A 19,777-nucleotide genomic window follows, 5' to 3' on the forward strand; every position below is an offset into this window, starting at 1 on the left:
TTGACAAAATTAAATTGTTTCATTTTTAGAGGACCAATTTATTAATATCAAAATTGAGAGAAACCAAATAAATCCTTTTGTTTAAAAACTCAAGTTTGATTTTTTTATAAGTATATCTTTAAATAGAAAAAAAAAAGTCTACACATCCATCACCAAATGAAATTCACTTCATTCTAAAAGTAAAATATTCAAAAGCCCATAAACGAAGTTAAGAAAATTTTCATGCTTAATTTTTGTGTGATTAGAGTATTTTTTATATCTGTTTTAGGTTTATAAATATTAATTCTTTTGAGAGTTGTAATTGTTTCTCTCAATAATATCATCTTTAAGATTTAAACTTGAATTCTCTCCTAATGATAGCAACAGAGCAGAGTAGGACGAATTTTTTATTTTCACGACCTCGACCTAATACTCTACCGTCATGCCCCAACCCCAATCTTAAAAGAATTAATCCACCCTAGACTCGAAAATTAATTTTATATTCCATCTTGATACGACTCAAATTTAAACTTTTTTTAAAATTTGATTAATTAATTTTAAAAATTGGCGTTACTTCTAATTGAATTTGATGTATTCTGCTTTTTCTTTTTTCACATTGGGGTTTATTATTTGAACTATTATGATTTACAACAAAGACCATGCTTGGGATGATTGGGATGATCAAGTAATATATATATATAGAAAAAAAAACAAAAATGAGATGTAGACTTGGAAATATAAATTAAAAATAGAGGGAAAGAAAGTAGTACGAAATGTGAATAATTGTGATAAAATGATGTTAATAGTAATTAATGTTAAATATATAAGAGGGCAATTTTATAAATATTTTAAAGGGGTAATTTCACACTAAACTCAACATCAATTTGAAACCTGATTTAAAAAAAAAAAAATACCCGAGCCTATTGGGTCAAATTAGTTCAGAATCCATTGATTTCTAAGTGTTTCTGTCATCCTTATTTTCTCCTTTTAAGGATAATGTGCCTTACCAATCATTAATTACAATCTAAAAAGCAAAATAATAATAATAATAATTTTCTTTCTTTAAATTTATTTAAACTAATAGCAGGGAAGATACCAAGATGTAGGTAAAAGCTTTGATCTCTCATATTGCATATAAATTGTTTTAATAAAATTATAATATAATATAATGATAATTTCTTTTCAAAATTTTAATTTGATTCCAACCTCTGTAAAGGAAATTACCTACTTATAAGGAAAAAATAGAAAGATAATTTAGTTTTAGTTCTTTGGCTCCTTCGTCTCTCTACTACTACTATCACTAGTATATGCTCCAAAAGGATAAAAGAAATATAAGTTATGATTTTTTTTTGGGTAAACTACACCCATGGTCACTTTTGTTTACCTTAGGTTACATTTCAGTCACTTATGTTTGAAATGTTACGTTTTAGTCACTTACGTTATTGTGTTGTAACATTTTAGTCACTGAGCCGTTAATTGTCATTAATGGTGTAATGGTAAGCTAACGTGACACGTTAAATTATCATTTCAAACAAAAATTTTAAGTTAAATTATACAATTGGTCTCCATAATTTTTCGTTTTGAGCAATTTATTCTTTTATGTTCTTTTAACTTTCATTCTTTATTTTCTTTATTTTTCATTCTCTTCTGCTTCTCCCTCTGTTTTGCTACCTTCTTTATTTATTTTAACATACCAGGAAGTCGAATTGGTAGTGAAGAAAGAAGCATGGTATGGGTTTATGGGTTTTGGTTATAGGGTTTTGGTTATAGGCAAATGATGATAGTTGATTTCCTACTTCTTTTTTCACTGCCAATTCGACTTCCTAATATGTTAAAAGAAATGGGAAAGATATGAAAACAGAGGGAGAAACAAAAGAGAATGGAAAAGAAGAGGAAAGTTTAAAGAACATAAAATAAAAAAATTAAATTACTTAAAACGAAAAAAATATGGGGATCAATTGTATAATTTAACCTAAAATTTTGTTTGCAATGATGATTTAACGTGCCTCGTCAGCTTACCGTTACACCATTAACAACGATTAATGGCTCAGTGACTAAAATGTTACAACATGATAACGTAAATGATTAAAACGTAATATTTCAAATATAAGTGACTAAAACGTAACCTAAGGTAAACAAAAGTGACCATGAGTGTAGTTTACCCTTTTTTTTTATAAAAAAAAGTTAAGTTTATTAAAAAATTAAATAAATTAAGAAGTAGAACCATAAGTCTCACATGGTTTCCCACCTCACTTAAAAATGATGGTTTGCGTTTCTCTTTTGCCTTACATTACGAGAGAAAGCATTTTTTTTAGGGTAAACTATGTCTGATGTCCCTCAACTTTGTTTATTATTATTTTTTGTCATCAACTTTTTGAAACTTATAAAGAAGCCATTATAGATTTCGAGTTATTATAAAAATATCATTCTACCGTTTACTGTTGTTACAAAGTTAACATTTAAAACATTATTCATAACCAAATATCAATTTTATATCTTTTTAATTTATTCAATTTAGTCCTTAAAACTAGGACAAATATAACTTTCAATTTAAAGCTTTAGATTAAATTTCGATTTCACACATATTCATCAGGGACACTCTACTTTCTATTCCTACCAAAATTTCATAAAAATTTTACATTTTAATCAATTTGGTCCATAATGTACAAAACTAACATTTAAGCTTTATAATTTAGTCATTTTCTTAATCTAAGCTTAATTTCTAACAAATTCACATCTAAATATTCAATTCTCAACAATGACAACTTACCAGAATCTCACCAATTAATCAAATTGATCCATGGATTAGCTTAATCAAGCTCCCAGAATAAAAAAAATCTATAAAAATAAAAAAAAAAGGGCTAAAGACTCGTAAAGATGGTTGAAAGTTCAAACTAGGTTTCCAAGCTTTTCTTCCATGGTGGACGGTGACTTTGGTGAAGAGGATGACTTTTTTTCATCTTTTTCCCCCTTATTTCACTTATATACTAGGGTTAATTTTAATTAAACTTATTTAATTAACTTGATTATGATTAATTAGGCTTAAATCTTTAATTAACTTAATCTAATGATAATTAACATCACATCCCACTAACATCTATCTCAAATTGGTCCATTTTCTATTTTGTTTCTTTGGATAATTTTTATTTAAGTCCCCAAGCCTTTTTCTAATTAAAAATCTATAGAGATTAAACTTTTATAATTTAGTCCTGAGCCTTAATTAACCTCATTTTCGACTAAATTTCTTAACCAAATTTTAATTCATTAATATAATAACTCCGTAAATATCCCTATTTAATATTTACAGAAACAATGTCCCAAAACCGCATTTTTAAACACCACTGGAAACTGGGTCATTACGACTAAAGCATTAGTAAGTTTATGTTTTGGTCAATCAACTTCAAAAGGTTACAAAATGGTCACTAAACTATTCGAAAATTTTCATTTAAATTATTAGGTTGTTAAAATCATTGTTGTATGACCTTCTCTTTCACACCGCATGCACCAATCAAAAGCTCTCATTCTCCTTCTTTTTTATAGTTCAGTTTTTTTAGGAAACAACTTTGACTGTCACAAATCCGTGAACCAAAATCCAAACAGCTTTCTTCTCCGATCTCCAACATTAACATCAGATTGATTTGGATCTAAGATAAGTTCTTCTACTCGTCAATGGGTACTGGTCCACTATACCAATTGTCGAACCGTCATTTAGAACTCGTTAGTCGAACTTAAAAAAACACTTAATATCTGTAACACCCCTTACCCGATCCAATAATATATCTTGATAAAAAATGTCACATTAAAAAATTTCAAAAATTTTCATAAAGTTCAGACACTTGATTTACTATTATTGAACTCAATTTCAACCTTTGAAATTCAAGTTTGTCTTTGATATCAAAATATATACATATATCCACCATTCAAGTTTATTTCATAGTATTAGGATTTAATTTGAATTATTCTCAACAATGACAACTTACCAAAATCTCACCAATTAATCAAATTGATCCATGGATTAGCTTAATCAAGCTCCCAAGATAAAAAAAATCTATAAAATCAAAGAAAAAAGGGCAAAAGACTTGTAAAGATGGTTGAAAGTTCAAACTAGGTTTCCAAGCTTTTCTTCCATGGTGGATGGTGACTTTGGTGAAGATGATGACTTTTTTTCATCTTTTCCCACTTATTTCACTTATATACTAGGGTTAATTTTAATTAACTTAATTATGATTAATTAGGCTTAAATATTTAATTAACTTAATCTAATGATAATTAACATCACATCCCACTAACATCTATCTCAAACTGGTCCATTTTCTATTTTGTTCCTTTGGATAATTTTTATTTAAGTCCCTAAGCCTTTTCCTAATTAAAAATCTATAGAGATTAAACTTTTACAATTTAGTCTTGAGCCTTAATTAACCTCACTTTCGACTAAATTTCTTAACCAAATTTTAATTCATTAATATAGTAACTCCGTAAATATCCCTATTTAATATTTACGGAAACAATGTCCCAAAATCGCATTTTTCGACACCACTGGAAACTGGGTCATTACGACTAAAGTATTAGTAAGTTTATGTTTTGGTCAATCAACTTCAAAAGGTTACAAAATGGTCATTTAACTATTCGAAAGTTTTCATTTAAATTATTAGGTTGTTAAAATCGTTGTTGTATGACCTTCTCTTTCACACCGCATGCACCAATCAAAAGCTCTCATTCCCTTCTTTTTTATAGTTCAGTTTTTTTTAGGAAACAACTTTGACTGTCACAAATCCGTGAACCAAAATCCAAACAGCTTTCTTCTTCGATCTCCAACATTGACGTCAGATTGATTTGGATCTAAGATAAGTTCTTCTACTCGCCAATGGGTACTGGCCCACTATATCAATTGTCGAATCGTCATTTAGAACTCGTTAGTCGAACTTAAAAAAAATACTTAATATCTGTAACACCCCTTACCCGATCCAATAATATATCTGGATAAAAAATGTCACATTAAAAAATTTCAAAAATTTTCATAACATTTAGACACTTGATTTACTATTATTGAACTCAATTTCAACCTTTGAAATTCAAGTTTGTCTTTGATATCAAAATATATACATATATCCACCATTCAAGCTTATTTCATAGTATTAAGATTTAATTTGAATTATTCTTCCTAATTCATCAAAAATTCATATACACAACTCAAACATATATTCCAAATCATATATAAATCATAACCATTACTTATCAATTTCAAATTTCTATTATTTAATTTCATGCATAATTATTTATTAAATATTTCATGAATTATTATGCCCATATTTATACTTAAATGTTTCAAAATTGACAAAAAAATCTCCATACTTAAGATTTTACATTTTTAAAAACATAGTCCTTGAAATTCAAATTTTCAATTTTTATAATTTAGTCCCTAAAATCCTAAATTTACACGATTTTATAATTCAGTCCCTAAAAATCGATTTTCTTATTTTACGATTCAATCCTCAAACTCAAGTTTTGAAATCTTTACGATTTTGTTTCTATTTCAGTTTTGCAAAATTGAACACTTTATTCATAAAATTTTTAATTCTATACACACATCAATAATTTCTAATCTATTTAATATAATTAATCAAGCTTCAAAACACCCTTTACTTGATTTACTAAATATCCAATTTAAATTCATCACTCATTATTTCTCGCTTTCTTTTAAACTTAATTTTCTTTATTTCAAATAATCATCATATATATTTTTCATACAATAATAATTTATCTATCATTTTAACACATAAATAATATAATCATTCACCGATATAAATTAATTTACAACTCAAATAAATTTATCAACCATGCTTATTTTGAATTTCTAACATCAAATCAATAATAAAACCATCTATCATTTTCCACACTCATCAATAATAACATACAAATTAAATCCACATATTTAATGTTTATAAATATACATCAAATTATACACTTGACTTGTTACATGATAATAATTTAAACAACTCACCTTCATTTCTCCTTTAATTTCTTCAGATACTAATAAATGGGTTAGAAAATATTTTTGAATAATAAATGACCAAATTGAACAAAATGAAACTTTTCTCTCCTTTCTATATACCTATATAGGGGTCTATATAAAGAAGAGAATGATTTTTCTTCTATCTTCTAGATATTCTTTTATTTTTTAATCTACTTAATTATTTATTTTCATTTTCATTTAATTAATTAACCTAATGGTTATGGTTTAATATTTAAACTTTAATCTAATGACTCATATTTCTCTATTTTATTTTAATTAAATATTCAAAACAATCTTTGATGGCAAAAGACCAAAATGCACTTTTAACTATTTTTAAATTTTAAACATAAGGAAAAATATTTTGTTCATTCACTTGCTGTCGTTCAACCTTTCCCCCTTGCAGAATAATCTACAATTTTCTTTTTCTTTCAATTTCATTCATTTATTTTATCAACAACCTTTCCCCTTGCAGAATAATCTACAATTTTTTCTTTTTCTTTCAATTTCATTCATTTATTTTATCAACAAATCAAAATTCAACAAATTCCATTCTAATCACTACTCATTTTCACCATGGAAACCTAAGACCTATAGCATCTTTAGGTGTAAAAACTTAGCATTATGTCCCTTGATAATATCTAATCATGATAAAATTGAAAATTAAATCTCTCCCCATAAATTGGTAAAATTACAATTTAGTCCACAGCTCGATTTTCTAGTTCCACGTATCAATCTATTTCTTTGTCGCATTCATAAAAAGATAGCTATTCAATCACACATTTCTTCATATGGGAATTTTACATTTTTAGTCCTCAAACTTTCACAAAGTCTTAATTTAATCCTTACTAAAATTTCACTACTCAGTCTTTCTTTTCTCAATATCTACTCACTACACCAGAATAGGCTTTTAGCGGCACTTTTAGCGGCGTTTGGAACAAAAGCGCCACAAAAAATCGAGCATTAGCGGCGATTTAGCCAAAGCGCCGCTAAAGGTAGAGCATTAGCAGCGATTTCGAAGAAACGCCGCTAAAAATAGAAATTAGCAGCGTTTTATATAAAGTGCCACAAAAAACCTAAGACTAACGACGTCGTTTTTGCGATTTTTAAACCTTTAGCGGCGTTTTTATTTGTGCGCCGCTAATGCTCGGATCTTTAGTGGCGTTTTTATCTGAGCGCCGCTAATTCTCCGATCTTTAGCGGCGTTTTTATATGAACGCCGCTAAACCTCTGGCCTTTAGCGGCGATTTTCTCTGAGCGCCACTAATGCTCGGATCTTTAGTGGCGTTTTTATCTGAGCGCCACTAATACTCTGGCATTTAGCGGCGTTTTTGTCTAAGCGCCGCTAATGCTCGGATCTTTAGTGACGTTTTTATCTGAGCGCTACTAATTCTCCGGCCTTTAGCGGCGTTTGTATCTAAGCGCCACTAACGCATTTACCTTTAGCGGCGTTTTTGCCGAAGCGCCGCTAATAGTAACAAAAATCTTATAAGTTGAAATAATTAATATTTTGTTCTATTTATTATATAGTGGTACAATTTACATCTAAATTATAATTAACAAATATTATTGATTAATACAAAAAGTTTTTATTAAAGAGAAGTCGTATATGTATATAACAGCTAACTATTTATTACTAATTTTCAATCACAGTTGATTTAAACTACTTTACGAGAGAAAATATATTAAATTATGAATAAAATAAAATATAATAAAACTTAAATTTTTGTATTGTAAAGAATAAATTAAAATAGAATTAACTTTTATAAGAGTAAAAATTTTGGTAGTCTTGTTAGACTAAATAAATCAAAGGAATTAATATAAATTAAACACCAATTTATACAAAATATATTTTATGATTATATATATATATTAAAGATTTAGGGAATTTTTTTATGGACGGTATTTTAAGGAGTACGGGGTATAGATTTAATGTTTGGGATTTAAGGTTAATTTAGGGGTTAGAGGTTTAGGGGTTTGAGATTTAGGGTTTCAACAGTCATGTTAGGGTTTAATTTAGATTAATATTAGTTTTTGATTATTTTTTATGGTAAATATATATGTTCTTATATATTTGTAAAATAAATCCAGATCAATAAATTTAATATATTGAAGTTTAGTATAGTTTATATTATAATTAATAAATATATATATAATAGTCTTTACCGGCGTTTTAGTCAAAAACGCCACAAATATTGCAATATACGACGTCGTTACGTGTTAGGGAATCAGTTTCTATTGTGGCGTTTTATAGGGAAGCGCCGCTAATATTCTTGAAACTCTGTTAGAACGGCGTCGTTTCAGTTGAATGATGTACTCTATTACTGGCGTTTTTCGGGAAAACGCCGCAAATATGTCAACAATTTTGTGAAAACGTCACCGTTTCTTTCTGTAATTGAAAATTTAGTGGCGTTTTTACGCAGAAACGCCGCAAATGTGACTTAAAATTAATTTAAACGGTGCCGTTTCTTTCAAGGCCATTTAACCCGTGTCCTCATCCTTTACAAATTTATTATCGAAAAAAATGCATTTTCTATACCAAATTTTATAAAAAAATTTATTTTTTATATAAAGAGACAAAATTTGTTGTACCAAGTTTATTATAACAATTTTTTTTTCCATTTGTTAAGAGGACATTTGAAGCTTCATACGAAATTTTGTCATAAATATAATATTGCTACCTTATTTCAACTTTATACAACATTTTTAACTATATATATATAACTTGTTGTTTAATAGATTTTCACTATATTTTTTTATTATTAAAGAATATTTAGGGAATATTTTGGTCGATGCATGGTATTTTAAGGAGTACGGGCCGGTATATATGAATTTAAGGTTTGGTATTTATGGCTTAGGAGTTAGGGGCTGGGTTATGCTTTAGGGGTTACAGACGTGAATTTATGGGTTAGGGATAGGATTAATTAGGGTTTAGGGGGATTTAAGGGTTAGAGAGGTTTTAGGGGTTTGGCCGGGGTTTAGGGTTTCTTAAGAGGTTAATATTAGATTGATTAATTTTGGAGGTAAATATATATGTTCTTATATATTTGTAAAATATAGATCCAGAATAAATTTAATATTAAGATAAGTTTTGAGTATAATAGGTAGATGATCACTTTATGCATGTAGCTACATAAATTGATTGGTTAATATAAAGATTACAAGGTTAATTTATAATTTGAGACTTGTTAAATGATACAATATAACTAATAGTAGTTATATAATTAAAACATTTAACCCAAATTAACGGCCATTTGATATATTTTTGATATATATGGATATTTTAATATTTATGGATATATATATATATAGTTATTAATTATTTAATTTGTATATATAGGACCAAAATAATATTGGTATAAATAAATAAACAAATAAATAAGTAATTAATTATTTAAAGATTGCAATATACGACGTCATTACGTGTTAGGGAATCAGTTTCTATTGTGGCGTTTTTACACAAAGCGCCGCAAAACTTACATAACTTTACTTAAACGACGCCGTTTCTTCAGAGGACAAATTAACTTAGATCGGTGTCGTCCTCCATTTACAGCAACTGGGAAATCACAGAGAAATTAGGAGAGAAATTTCTAAGTGTCGAAAGGGGAGAAAACTTTTCACGAAAAATACAAAGGAAAGAAACGTGCTCGGAGTCGATCTTGAAACAAGGTGGACACAGCTGCGAGATTTGTCCATTGAATAGGTAAGCCGTTTCTGTTCTTTTTCGATTAATTTTTTGGGTTTTAGGTCAGTCTAAGTTATTTGGGGTTTTAGGGTTTCGATTAAACAACATAAAAAATGTGGCTTCTCATTAGATAAAAGCGAAAAAAAAAATTAGGGTTTCTTTCCGTGTTGCCTTGATGCGTTGTTGCTGCTTCTTCATCTCCTTCCTTAAACCCCTATCCGACCCGATTTGTGGATTTCTGGTGTCAATCCGCAAAGTCTTTTACAAAAGCCGTACAACTGCTTTTTATATGTGCTGCGTTTAAATACAAAACACAGTATTCAATATAGTTAATCATGATTTATTTTGGGAAATCATTATTAAAATTATGGTTTTCGTTTTGTTTTAATCATGATTTCTTTAATATCCTTGGCTATGGAGTTACTCCAGCATCCATTTAAGGAGAAATGTATTATTTCTTCAATCCATTACTGAAACAAATTGTTTGTTTAATTTACTTTCATATTACTTTCATATTACTGGTTGAGTAAGTAAATGTGTGAATGTTGTTTGTGTAATGATTTTTCGGTATTCAATTGGGTTGTTTGATGTTAGACTTAATTTAGGCATACAATATAATCAATGAAATAATAATAGCTAGGCCACATCAATTCAGTATTTAGTGGAGAGAATTTGTTATGCCTAGTGTGCATTATTTGCGTAATGTGAATTCAGTTTGTAGTTTATAAGTTCGGTTTTGGTTAATTTATGATTTAAATATATTTTTATTGTCGCTTAATCATACATGGATTATAAGTATATGGTATAGTATATATATATATATTTTGGTGATGTTTAATATATGAAATTCGCATAACTTATAAGGTCTTGGCATGTTGGTCATATGTATTAAAACATATAATGTTAAGCTATTTCACATTGGTTAGGTGATATATATATATATATGTGTGAAATGTATGATATGCCTGAATTTAATAAATAATTAAATATAGGTTATGATTTATAGATTGTAATATGCTTGCAAAGGTTGACTAGTACTTATAATAGGTTTGCTATTTAGAAAAGCAATTTGTTATTAGTATTTATATTTGCATTATTTGCCTTTAAATCTACTTTATTTTCAAAACGTCCTTAACGAAACTGTTGATAATCAAATGGGTAGCAATTTTGACAAAATATGAGCCCCAATTAATTTGTCACCTTCTCACGTGGGGTGGATTTTATAAATCTCTGCTTTATAGCGTTGGGAATAGAATGAGTATCATCTAATTATTTGTGTAATGTTGTTTGTCTAATATCCTTACCCAATTGACATACTTTTTTATGTTTAATTTAGAAGAAAATGTGATTTCTCCCGCATGATTTGGTTAGGTTAGGTTTCAACATATATTCATATATATGTTCAATTTTAAACCTCTAATATCATCTAATTCACTGTCATGTACCTTTTTACTTCATCAAGTCGATCAGTTTTGATGATAGGTTATAAGTGATGTATGACTTATATGATATGGGTTTAAATCATTTATGCATTTAGGTTTTTTAGTTTTTTAGTTTAGCTAACTTTGTGAGTATAAATTCTGTTTTTTAGTTTTTGGCTTTAATTACTTCGCATTTTTCGGTACTAATGTATTTCGTCTTTTTTTTCCTGGATTTGCTTGAAATTGAGGAAATTTAAGGTATTTATTCCTATGTTTCTCTATTTAGTTTTCTTATAAAAAAGTCAAATTGTTAATTTTTTTTGTTATATTTTAGTTGTACAGTTTAATTATTATTTCTCATTTTTAGAAGGAGTTTCAATTACCAATTTAGCTAAATTTTCATTTGACTTTGCGACTTATTACATTATTTGATGTTTAAATTTAAGAATTGCTATTCGACAAAGGCAATTGTTTTAAACTATTAAAATTTGGAATACAACTCTTAAACAACTTTATATATTTGAGTAATTGAATAAATTATGGGCAAATCGTTTAATCGGTTTAGCGTTTATAAATCATCGATTTCGATATTATGTGTTGCAATTATAAATTTTACTTCAAATTAATGATTAATTATCGATCTTATATTTGCAACTTGGTTTTATGTTAATGATTATTAATCTTTTACATACAAATAGATTTGTATATTTATTTATATTTTCTATTAAAATAAAATATACTTTTTGAAATATATTTATTTTGTAATGGCAATTCAAAGTATTATTTCTTTAATAACAAAAATTATTTTCATAAATATAAACAAATTAATTATATCTTGTAATGCTAAGTCAATGTTATTTTTTATTGACATAATTTGTTCTTTGAATTAATAAAAGCTACAAAATATATATCATATCGTAACGATATTTGAATTATCCGGAGATTAAAGCTACAAAATTATATTTTAAATGAAATGTATTCAAAGTTATATTTTAAAACATCTTTGATATATATATTTATATACTGCTTTTAATATATTTATTAAAATTTTATATATACTTGAAAAATTTATCAATCATATCATAATTTACATACATAACACATAGCCTACATGACTTACTTAATACACAACTTAAATAATTTAAATAACTTACATTCATAACTTACATAAACTTATATGTTACCTTACATAATACATAACTTATATAAAATTTTATATAAACTTACATAATACATAACATACATAACTTACATAATACAAAACTTACATAACTTAAATATCTTACACAACTTACATAACCTACAAAATACATAACTTACATAACTTACATAACCTACATAATACATAACTTACATAACTTACATAACTTACAACTTACATAACATACATTAATTTGATAACTTACATAAGTTACATAATACATAACTTACAACTTACATAACATACATTCTTGGTATAACTTACATAAGTTACATAATACACGACTTACATAGCTTACTTAATACATGACTTACATAACTTATACACATACATAACTTACATAATTTACTTAATACATAAATTATGTAATATATGATATACCTACATAACTCATTTATACTTACCACTGAACAACTTACCCTTGTAATTTCTGGTGAAAATCAGACTTCAAGAAATAAGAAATGGACCGGTCTTGGATGAATTTGTCAAGGGTAAGCGACGGTTATCGAAATGGAGTACAGACTTTTCTAAATTTTGCATTTCAACATGCAAGCCAAGAGAACATGATTCTTTGCCCGTGTAATAAGTGTGTTAACATAAACTGGCATTATCGTGAAGTTGTATACGAGCATCTAATTGTTGATGGGTTTATTCGGGGTTATAAACAATGGCTTTTTCATGGAGAATGCCCGCCTAGTACTTCCTCTTCAAGGATGGATGTATCCTATGATAGTACTGCTTACCATCAGTCTGTTAGAGGGGATGACATGGAAGGGATGTTGCGGGAAGCATTTAATATTCACAGTCATGGTTTACAGTCGTTCCCACCCGACTTTGTGCCATCTGATGATTGTAATCTGGGTGGAAATGCTTTTACCGAACCCGAAAGAAGTGTACATCATGAAGATCCGAATGGAGAAGCGGCAAAGTTCTACGCGCTACTTAATGACATGAACGAAGAACTGTATGAGGGATCAAAATTCTCAAAATTGTCTTTCTGTATTCGTCTTTTTCAGTTAAAATGTTTGGGAGGGTAGACCGGGAACTCTTTGACAATGCTGTTAGAGTTTTTGAGAGAAATGTTTCCGTTTGCAAAAATCCCTCAATCATGCAAAGATATGAATAAAATGATAAAAGATTTAGGTCTTGGGCACACCAAAATTCATAGTTGCCCGAATGACTGCATGTTGTATTGGGGCGATCGAAGAAGTCAACAGTGCTGTCATATATGCGGCCAATCACGTTGGATAAATAGAAACACAGAAGATGGGAACGACGATGAAAATATTGCACAACCAAGATAGAAGCTGGTCAAGATTTTACGATATTTTCCGCTGATACCAAGCCTTCAAAGGCTTTTCATGTCGTCAAAGACAGCGGAGTCTATGACGTGGCACCATGATGGACGAACCGATGATGGGAAGATGAGGCATCCGGCAGATTCTTTAGCTTGGAAATCATTTGGCAATAAATTTCCAAGCTTTGCAAGCGATCCTAGGAGTGTGAGGCTTGGGCTAGCATCTGATGGATTTAATCTTTTCAAGATCATGAGTCTGCGTCTGATGCCTTGGCGATGAGTGCTTGTTCCTTACAATCTGCCTCCGTGGATTTGCATGAAGCAATCTTCCCTTATTTTATCTATGATTATCCCTGAGGAGAAAGGGCCCGGGAATGATATCGACATTTATTTACAGCCACTTATAGATGAGTTAAAACAATTATGGGCTGGTGTCGAGACATACGATGTGGTGAGAAAGGAGAACTTTAATTTACGTGCAGCTTTGATATGGACCATTAATGACTTTCCCGTTTATGCCAATTTATTCGGTTGGAGTACCAAGGGTCGTTACGTGTGTCCTTGTTGTGCTGCACAAACATGTTCGCAATGGTTATACAATGGGAAAAAGTTCTCTTACATGGTGCATTATCGGTGGTTACCGAAAAATCATAGATTTAGATTTCAGAGTTTAGTATTTGACGGTACCGAAGAGTTCAGAGAAGCTCCTTCGCAGACAAGTGGATGTGATATCTTGTTCATGTTGAAAGATATAAATTTCAGTTATGGAAAGATGAACCACCCGGCAAACATGCAAATAAATAGAAGATCAAATGATGAAGCCGATGATGACTCCGATGAAGAGGATGATCTCAATGAGGCAGACTTGTAGAAAAAGAGAAGTATTTTCTTTGAGTTGCCTTATTGGGAGATTCAGCTTTTGCGACACAATCTTGATGTTATGCACATTGAGAAAAATGTCTGCGAGAACATTGTGGGTACAATTTTGAATGTAGATGGAAAATCAAAAGACAATCTTCAGAGTCGACTTGATTTAGTCCAAATGGGAATTTGACCTGATCTTCATCCAAATCCACTTCCTAATGGGAAATATCGGTTGCCGCCTTCAATTTTTTCGATGTCGAGGACAGAGAAAGAAGTGTTCTGTACGGTGTTGAAGGATATAAAGGTTCCAGATGCGTATGCATCAAATATATCTCGATGTGTTAGTGTTAAAGATCGAAGACTGTATTCGCTAAAATCACATGACTATCACATCTTGATGCAAGATTTACTACCAGTTGCTCTACGATGTTGTATGTCGAAGAAGGTGACGTCTTGTATAATTGAACTATCCAATATAATGAAAGCCATTTGTGGCAAAGTTTTGGATGTTCAAGAACTTCAGAAGGTACAGGATAGAGCCGCATTGACTTTATGCAACATGGAGAAAACCTTTCCACCTTCCTTCTTCACTATTATGGTTCACTTGATAATCCACCTCCCGGGAGAAGCAATTCTTGGCGGACCCGTATTGTACCGATAGATGTATCCCATAGAAAGGTGTGAATTTATTTTAAAAACTCTCATTCCGTAAACCCTATATGCCTTTAAGTACAACTTTTCATAACATTATTTCGTGTTTAGGTTCCTATCCAAATTAAAGTCTTACTACCGCAACAAGCATTGTCCAGAAGGATCGATTGTTGAAGCCTACTTAGCAGAGGAATGTATGACCTTCTGTTCTCGATATTTGGATGATGTCGAAACAAGGTTGAGCAGACCAAATAGAAATGCTGGACTCACGGATCATAACTTGGTCGATACTTATTTGTTCCAAAGTTTTGGAGAAGCAACCGGCAAAGTGGAAATTGCAGAATTAGATGGTTTTTCGTGGGTACAAGCACATCGGTATGTTCTGTTTCACCACGAATCAATGGAACCTTTACGCAAGTAAGTTCTACAAATTTGATAAATATTCATCAATTAAAAATTGTTTATCTTCTAACAAGCTGAACATATTTTTTACATAGGAGTACAAACAAATACTGAGATCTCGTTCACGCTCCCGAAGAACACAACTTCGAGACATCAATAAGTTGTTCACAGAATCTTTCCATGAATGGTTAACCGAAACGGTATGCAATTGTAGCTTTCATCGACATATAATTGTAATCTTGTCTCATAACATTTTTAATTACTCAGTTGACTTTTCATACAATAGGTTTGGAGTGGGAAGAACGTGACCTATGAAGTTAAATGGCTTTCTCAAGGTCCAAATCGGGTGGTTAAAAGATATAGTGCGTTTCTCATAAACGGATTCAGATTTCATACAAAATATCGCGAGAGATTGATGAGAACGCAAAATTATGGAATGATTGTTAATTCCTTAATTACTAGTTATGCTAGTGCTAAGGACAACAATCCTGTCGAGGAAAATGTAGAATATTTCGGACTTCTTACTGATATAATTGAGTTGGATTACTACGGAAAATGGAAAGTTGTCTTATTTCGAGGTGATTGGGCCGATGTTAATACTGGTCGTGGAATTAAGCAAGATCAATTTGGTTTCACAATGGTGAACTTCAATCGATTGATCCATACAGGACAACAATTGATTGATGAGCCGTACGTATTTTCTTCTCAAGTCAAACAAGTATTTTACTCAAAAGATCCAATTGATGAGGGTTGGTACGTTGTACTCCGTAACATCCCTAGGGACTTGTTTGACATAGGCAGTGGAAGTAGAGATGGCATTGACGGCAGGACATAAACTTTGCCATTTCCAGAACAAAACTTAAACGAAAACATCCCTAGTACTAGTACACACAGTCAATGGGTCCGCCAGGATACGGATGAAGATATTTATGGATTATATTATAGTAAGCTTTTACGATTATTTAATTATATGTAATATCATATCATAATATTGGTCTTATTATATATTTCAACTATTTTAAACATATTATTATTGTTGTAATTGTATATTAAGTTTTCAACTAATTTATTTGTATTGCAGATAAAATGCCTAGAAGACCCGTGCGAGCGCACCGCATTGTTCAAGGTACTTCAAACTCGATCAAACAAACCTTTGAACAACAAAGCGCTATTGGATCTTGAATGTTCCGGTTACATGAGGAACCTATAGAAGCTCAAAGTAATTTAACATCTAACTTACATGTGTGTTGACTTATTATTTATTTTATTTTTTAAATTTCTTTTATTACAATACTTTTATTTTCTAGCTGAAACTGTCGGGACGCGGAGAGTTCGCGGACGTACTCTACTGAGGGATTTATACGATCTAGATCCAATCGAGCGTGTCCAAGTATCCAGTAATAGCTTTGGTCAGCCTGTTGGATCAGAAGCTCACCTTTTAGCAGGATACATGGGCATTCTAGCACGGAATCCAAATATATTGCCAATTAACTTCGAGTCATGGCATAAAGTGCCCGAGAGTAACAAGAACCAAGCTCTCGATAACATTAAGGTAACAAAATGTGTATGTCATTTATAATACTTGGGTTTAAGTTTCGTTTACATTTACTTTCTTAAGTAAAAAACAAAACGTGTTTTTTTGTAGGCGAGATTTGCTCTAGAGGTCTCCGATGCTTATCTAAAGAAGGTATTAGGAAAAAGGTGGAGAGACCATAAGAGCACATTAAAGAAAGACTATTATAAGACAAAAACAACACTCGACGAGAAATTACAAAATGTCCCACCGGGAATGCTAAGGTACTAGTGGGAAGAGGTCGTTAGATTTTGGACTTCGAAGAAAAGAGAGGTATGTGTTACTACAAAAATCTTGTAATTATTTTGGTTTATAGTATTTAATAATTAACGTACTAATAATTTCATAATGTAGGATTGTGAACGAGTTGGAATAAGTAGTAGGCAGAAACAAAAATTCACGCACACAGCTGGGTCGAGAAGTTTTATGTGTGTAGCTCAGGCCGAGGTATTTTGGATTTATAAGGTACTGGCAGATATTTATTACTTTATATCAAATAATATTTTTACTATTGTATTGTAGGAAGTGCTGTCGAGTCAAAAAGTTGGACGCCTTCAACTTTTTGACATTACACATAGGAAGAAAGATGAAAACCCTATGACTCCTGAAGCTGCAGAAATTATGGTACGTTCGCTTAATACAATTTGACTTGTTTTAATTATTTTTACTGTTCTAATGGCTTATTTCATTTCTTGTAATGCAAATATTGTTAAGTTATGTTGCATTTGTTTTTTTAATATATTGCGTTCTTAACTATGTCATTTATTTTTTAGGAAAAACTGAAGGACAAAAAGGCGGAGTACGAAGCGATTGCTTCAAGTGATAGTTCTGTTCATATTGACGACATTGATAACCGGATTATCACTGAAGTTTTGGGTCCTGAAAGGTATGGTCGGGTTCGATTTCAAGGATCTTTTGTTAGTCCATCCCAATATTTTGGATCCAGCTCGCAACGATACATGCATTCGGGGAGTCAGGCTCAAGCTGAAGTTCAGAGGTTAAGAGACCAGATATCTCAGATGCAAGCGACAACAACTGAACAAATTACACAACTTAAAGCGGAGGCGACATCGAGAGAAGCTAAGGTTCAAAAAAGATATGAAGAACTCCAGCTACAACTTAAAGTAGATGCGGCAATGAGAGAAGCAGAGGCAGCAGCGAGAGAAGCTGAGGTTCAACGAAAGTATGAAGAACTCCAGAAGACTTAAAGCGATCAAAGAATGAGAGAAGTAGAGGTGCAATGAGGAATTAGAGGTCGAACGAGGGAAGCGAGCGACTTAAAAGTTCGATGAACTCCAGCAGCAACTTCAGAATATGATGAAGATGTTTCAGCAGTCGCAACCACCGTCGTCTTAGACTATCGTGTAAATATATTTCAATTTTGACTTTGGTATTATCATTTTAACTTTTACAATTTTTGTAAGAAAAATACGAATTTTATTTTATTTATTGACATTTATTTTAAATATTATATAGATGTATTACTTTTGGCTAGATTAGATTTGGTTTCTTCTGATTTGTTTTTACAGGAGGGCTGAAAATATAAAAAAAACTTTTCAAATCTGCCAAAATTAGCGGCGTTTTTTTGGTAAGCGCCGCTAAAGAACACGGCCTATAGTGGCCTTTTTTTTGCCTAAGCGCCGCTGAAGACCATCGTCTATAGTGGCATTTTTTGTCCAAGCGCCGCTGAAGACCATAGTCTATAGTGGCGTTTTTTGTCCAAACGCCGCTAAAGACCACGATCTATAGTGGCGTTTTTTGTATAAGCGCCACTAAAGACCACGATCTATAGTGGTGTTTTTTGTATAAGCGCCGCTAAAGACCACGATCTATAGTGGCATTTTTTGTATAACTCGCGGCGTTTTTTGTCTAAGCGCCACTAAAGACCATAGTCTATAGCGGCGCTTTAAAAGAAACGCCGCAAAAGGTCTTCATCTTTAGCGGCGTTTATTAGAAAAAGCGCCGCTAAAGTTAGCGACGCAGTCAATAGCGGCATTTTTTGTGGCGCTTTGCGAAGCGCCGCTAAAAGTATTTGCGGCGCTAAAAACGCCGCTATAGCCCTAAAAGAGCGCCGCTAAAAGCCTGTTTTGGTGTAGTGACTTTAGCTATACTTTTATTAATTTATCAATAACTCTTACTTTCTCATAAATTCTATTATTATTTAAACATTATTATTGATGGCATCGGGGTGTTACAATATCCCAAAGACTTACTTGAAAATTTTTGAATAATTTAATGATAATTTTGTAATTTTTTAAAGTTAAATGACCAAAATGTAAATTTAGTAATAGTTTATCAAAAATATTCCCATAGCATATCAATGATATTGTATACGTTTGGAGGAAGATGTGCTTAAAATTCGTGGACTAAAGGGTTACTTGATATAAAGGATTTTTATGAGAAACAATTATAAAGCAAAAGAAGTGATATTGAAGATAACTGAAACCCGGGGTTTTTTTTACTAAATTATTATAAAAAAAATTAAAAAATTCCAAAATATTATATTTATTTTATTTACCAAAATATACCAAAAAAACAAAAAACAGAAAAAAAAGCTGCGTCAATTTGACAGGACCCTGGTGGAGGGTTTCTGATTGGCGGCACCAAAGGTGCCATACTGATTGGCTGCACCGATGGTGCCAATGAGGTTGGCAGCACCAATGGTGCCATACTGATTGGTGGGACTACTCGTGT

The 19,777-nt window shown here is 30.8% G+C and overlaps 1 protein-coding gene across 1 annotated transcript; it reads left to right on the plus strand.

Moving 5' to 3' along the window:
* The first annotated feature begins 17,441 nt into the window (after positions 1–17,441).
* On the plus strand, positions 17,442–18,291 carry LOC128040451 (uncharacterized). Its single transcript, XM_052629199.1, has 3 exons — positions 17,442–17,530; positions 17,606–17,707; positions 17,857–18,291. Exons 1-3 carry the CDS (start codon positions 17,510–17,512, stop codon positions 18,289–18,291), a joined length of 558 nt encoding a protein of 185 aa, XP_052485159.1. The 5' UTR covers positions 17,442–17,509.
* The last annotated feature ends 1,486 nt before the right edge of the window (positions 18,292–19,777 follow it).

The sequence above is a fragment of the Gossypium raimondii genome, chromosome 4 (genome assembly GCF_025698545.1).
Source record: "Gossypium raimondii isolate GPD5lz chromosome 4, ASM2569854v1, whole genome shotgun sequence".
In the NCBI taxonomy this organism is placed as follows: domain Eukaryota; kingdom Viridiplantae; phylum Streptophyta; class Magnoliopsida; order Malvales; family Malvaceae; genus Gossypium; species Gossypium raimondii.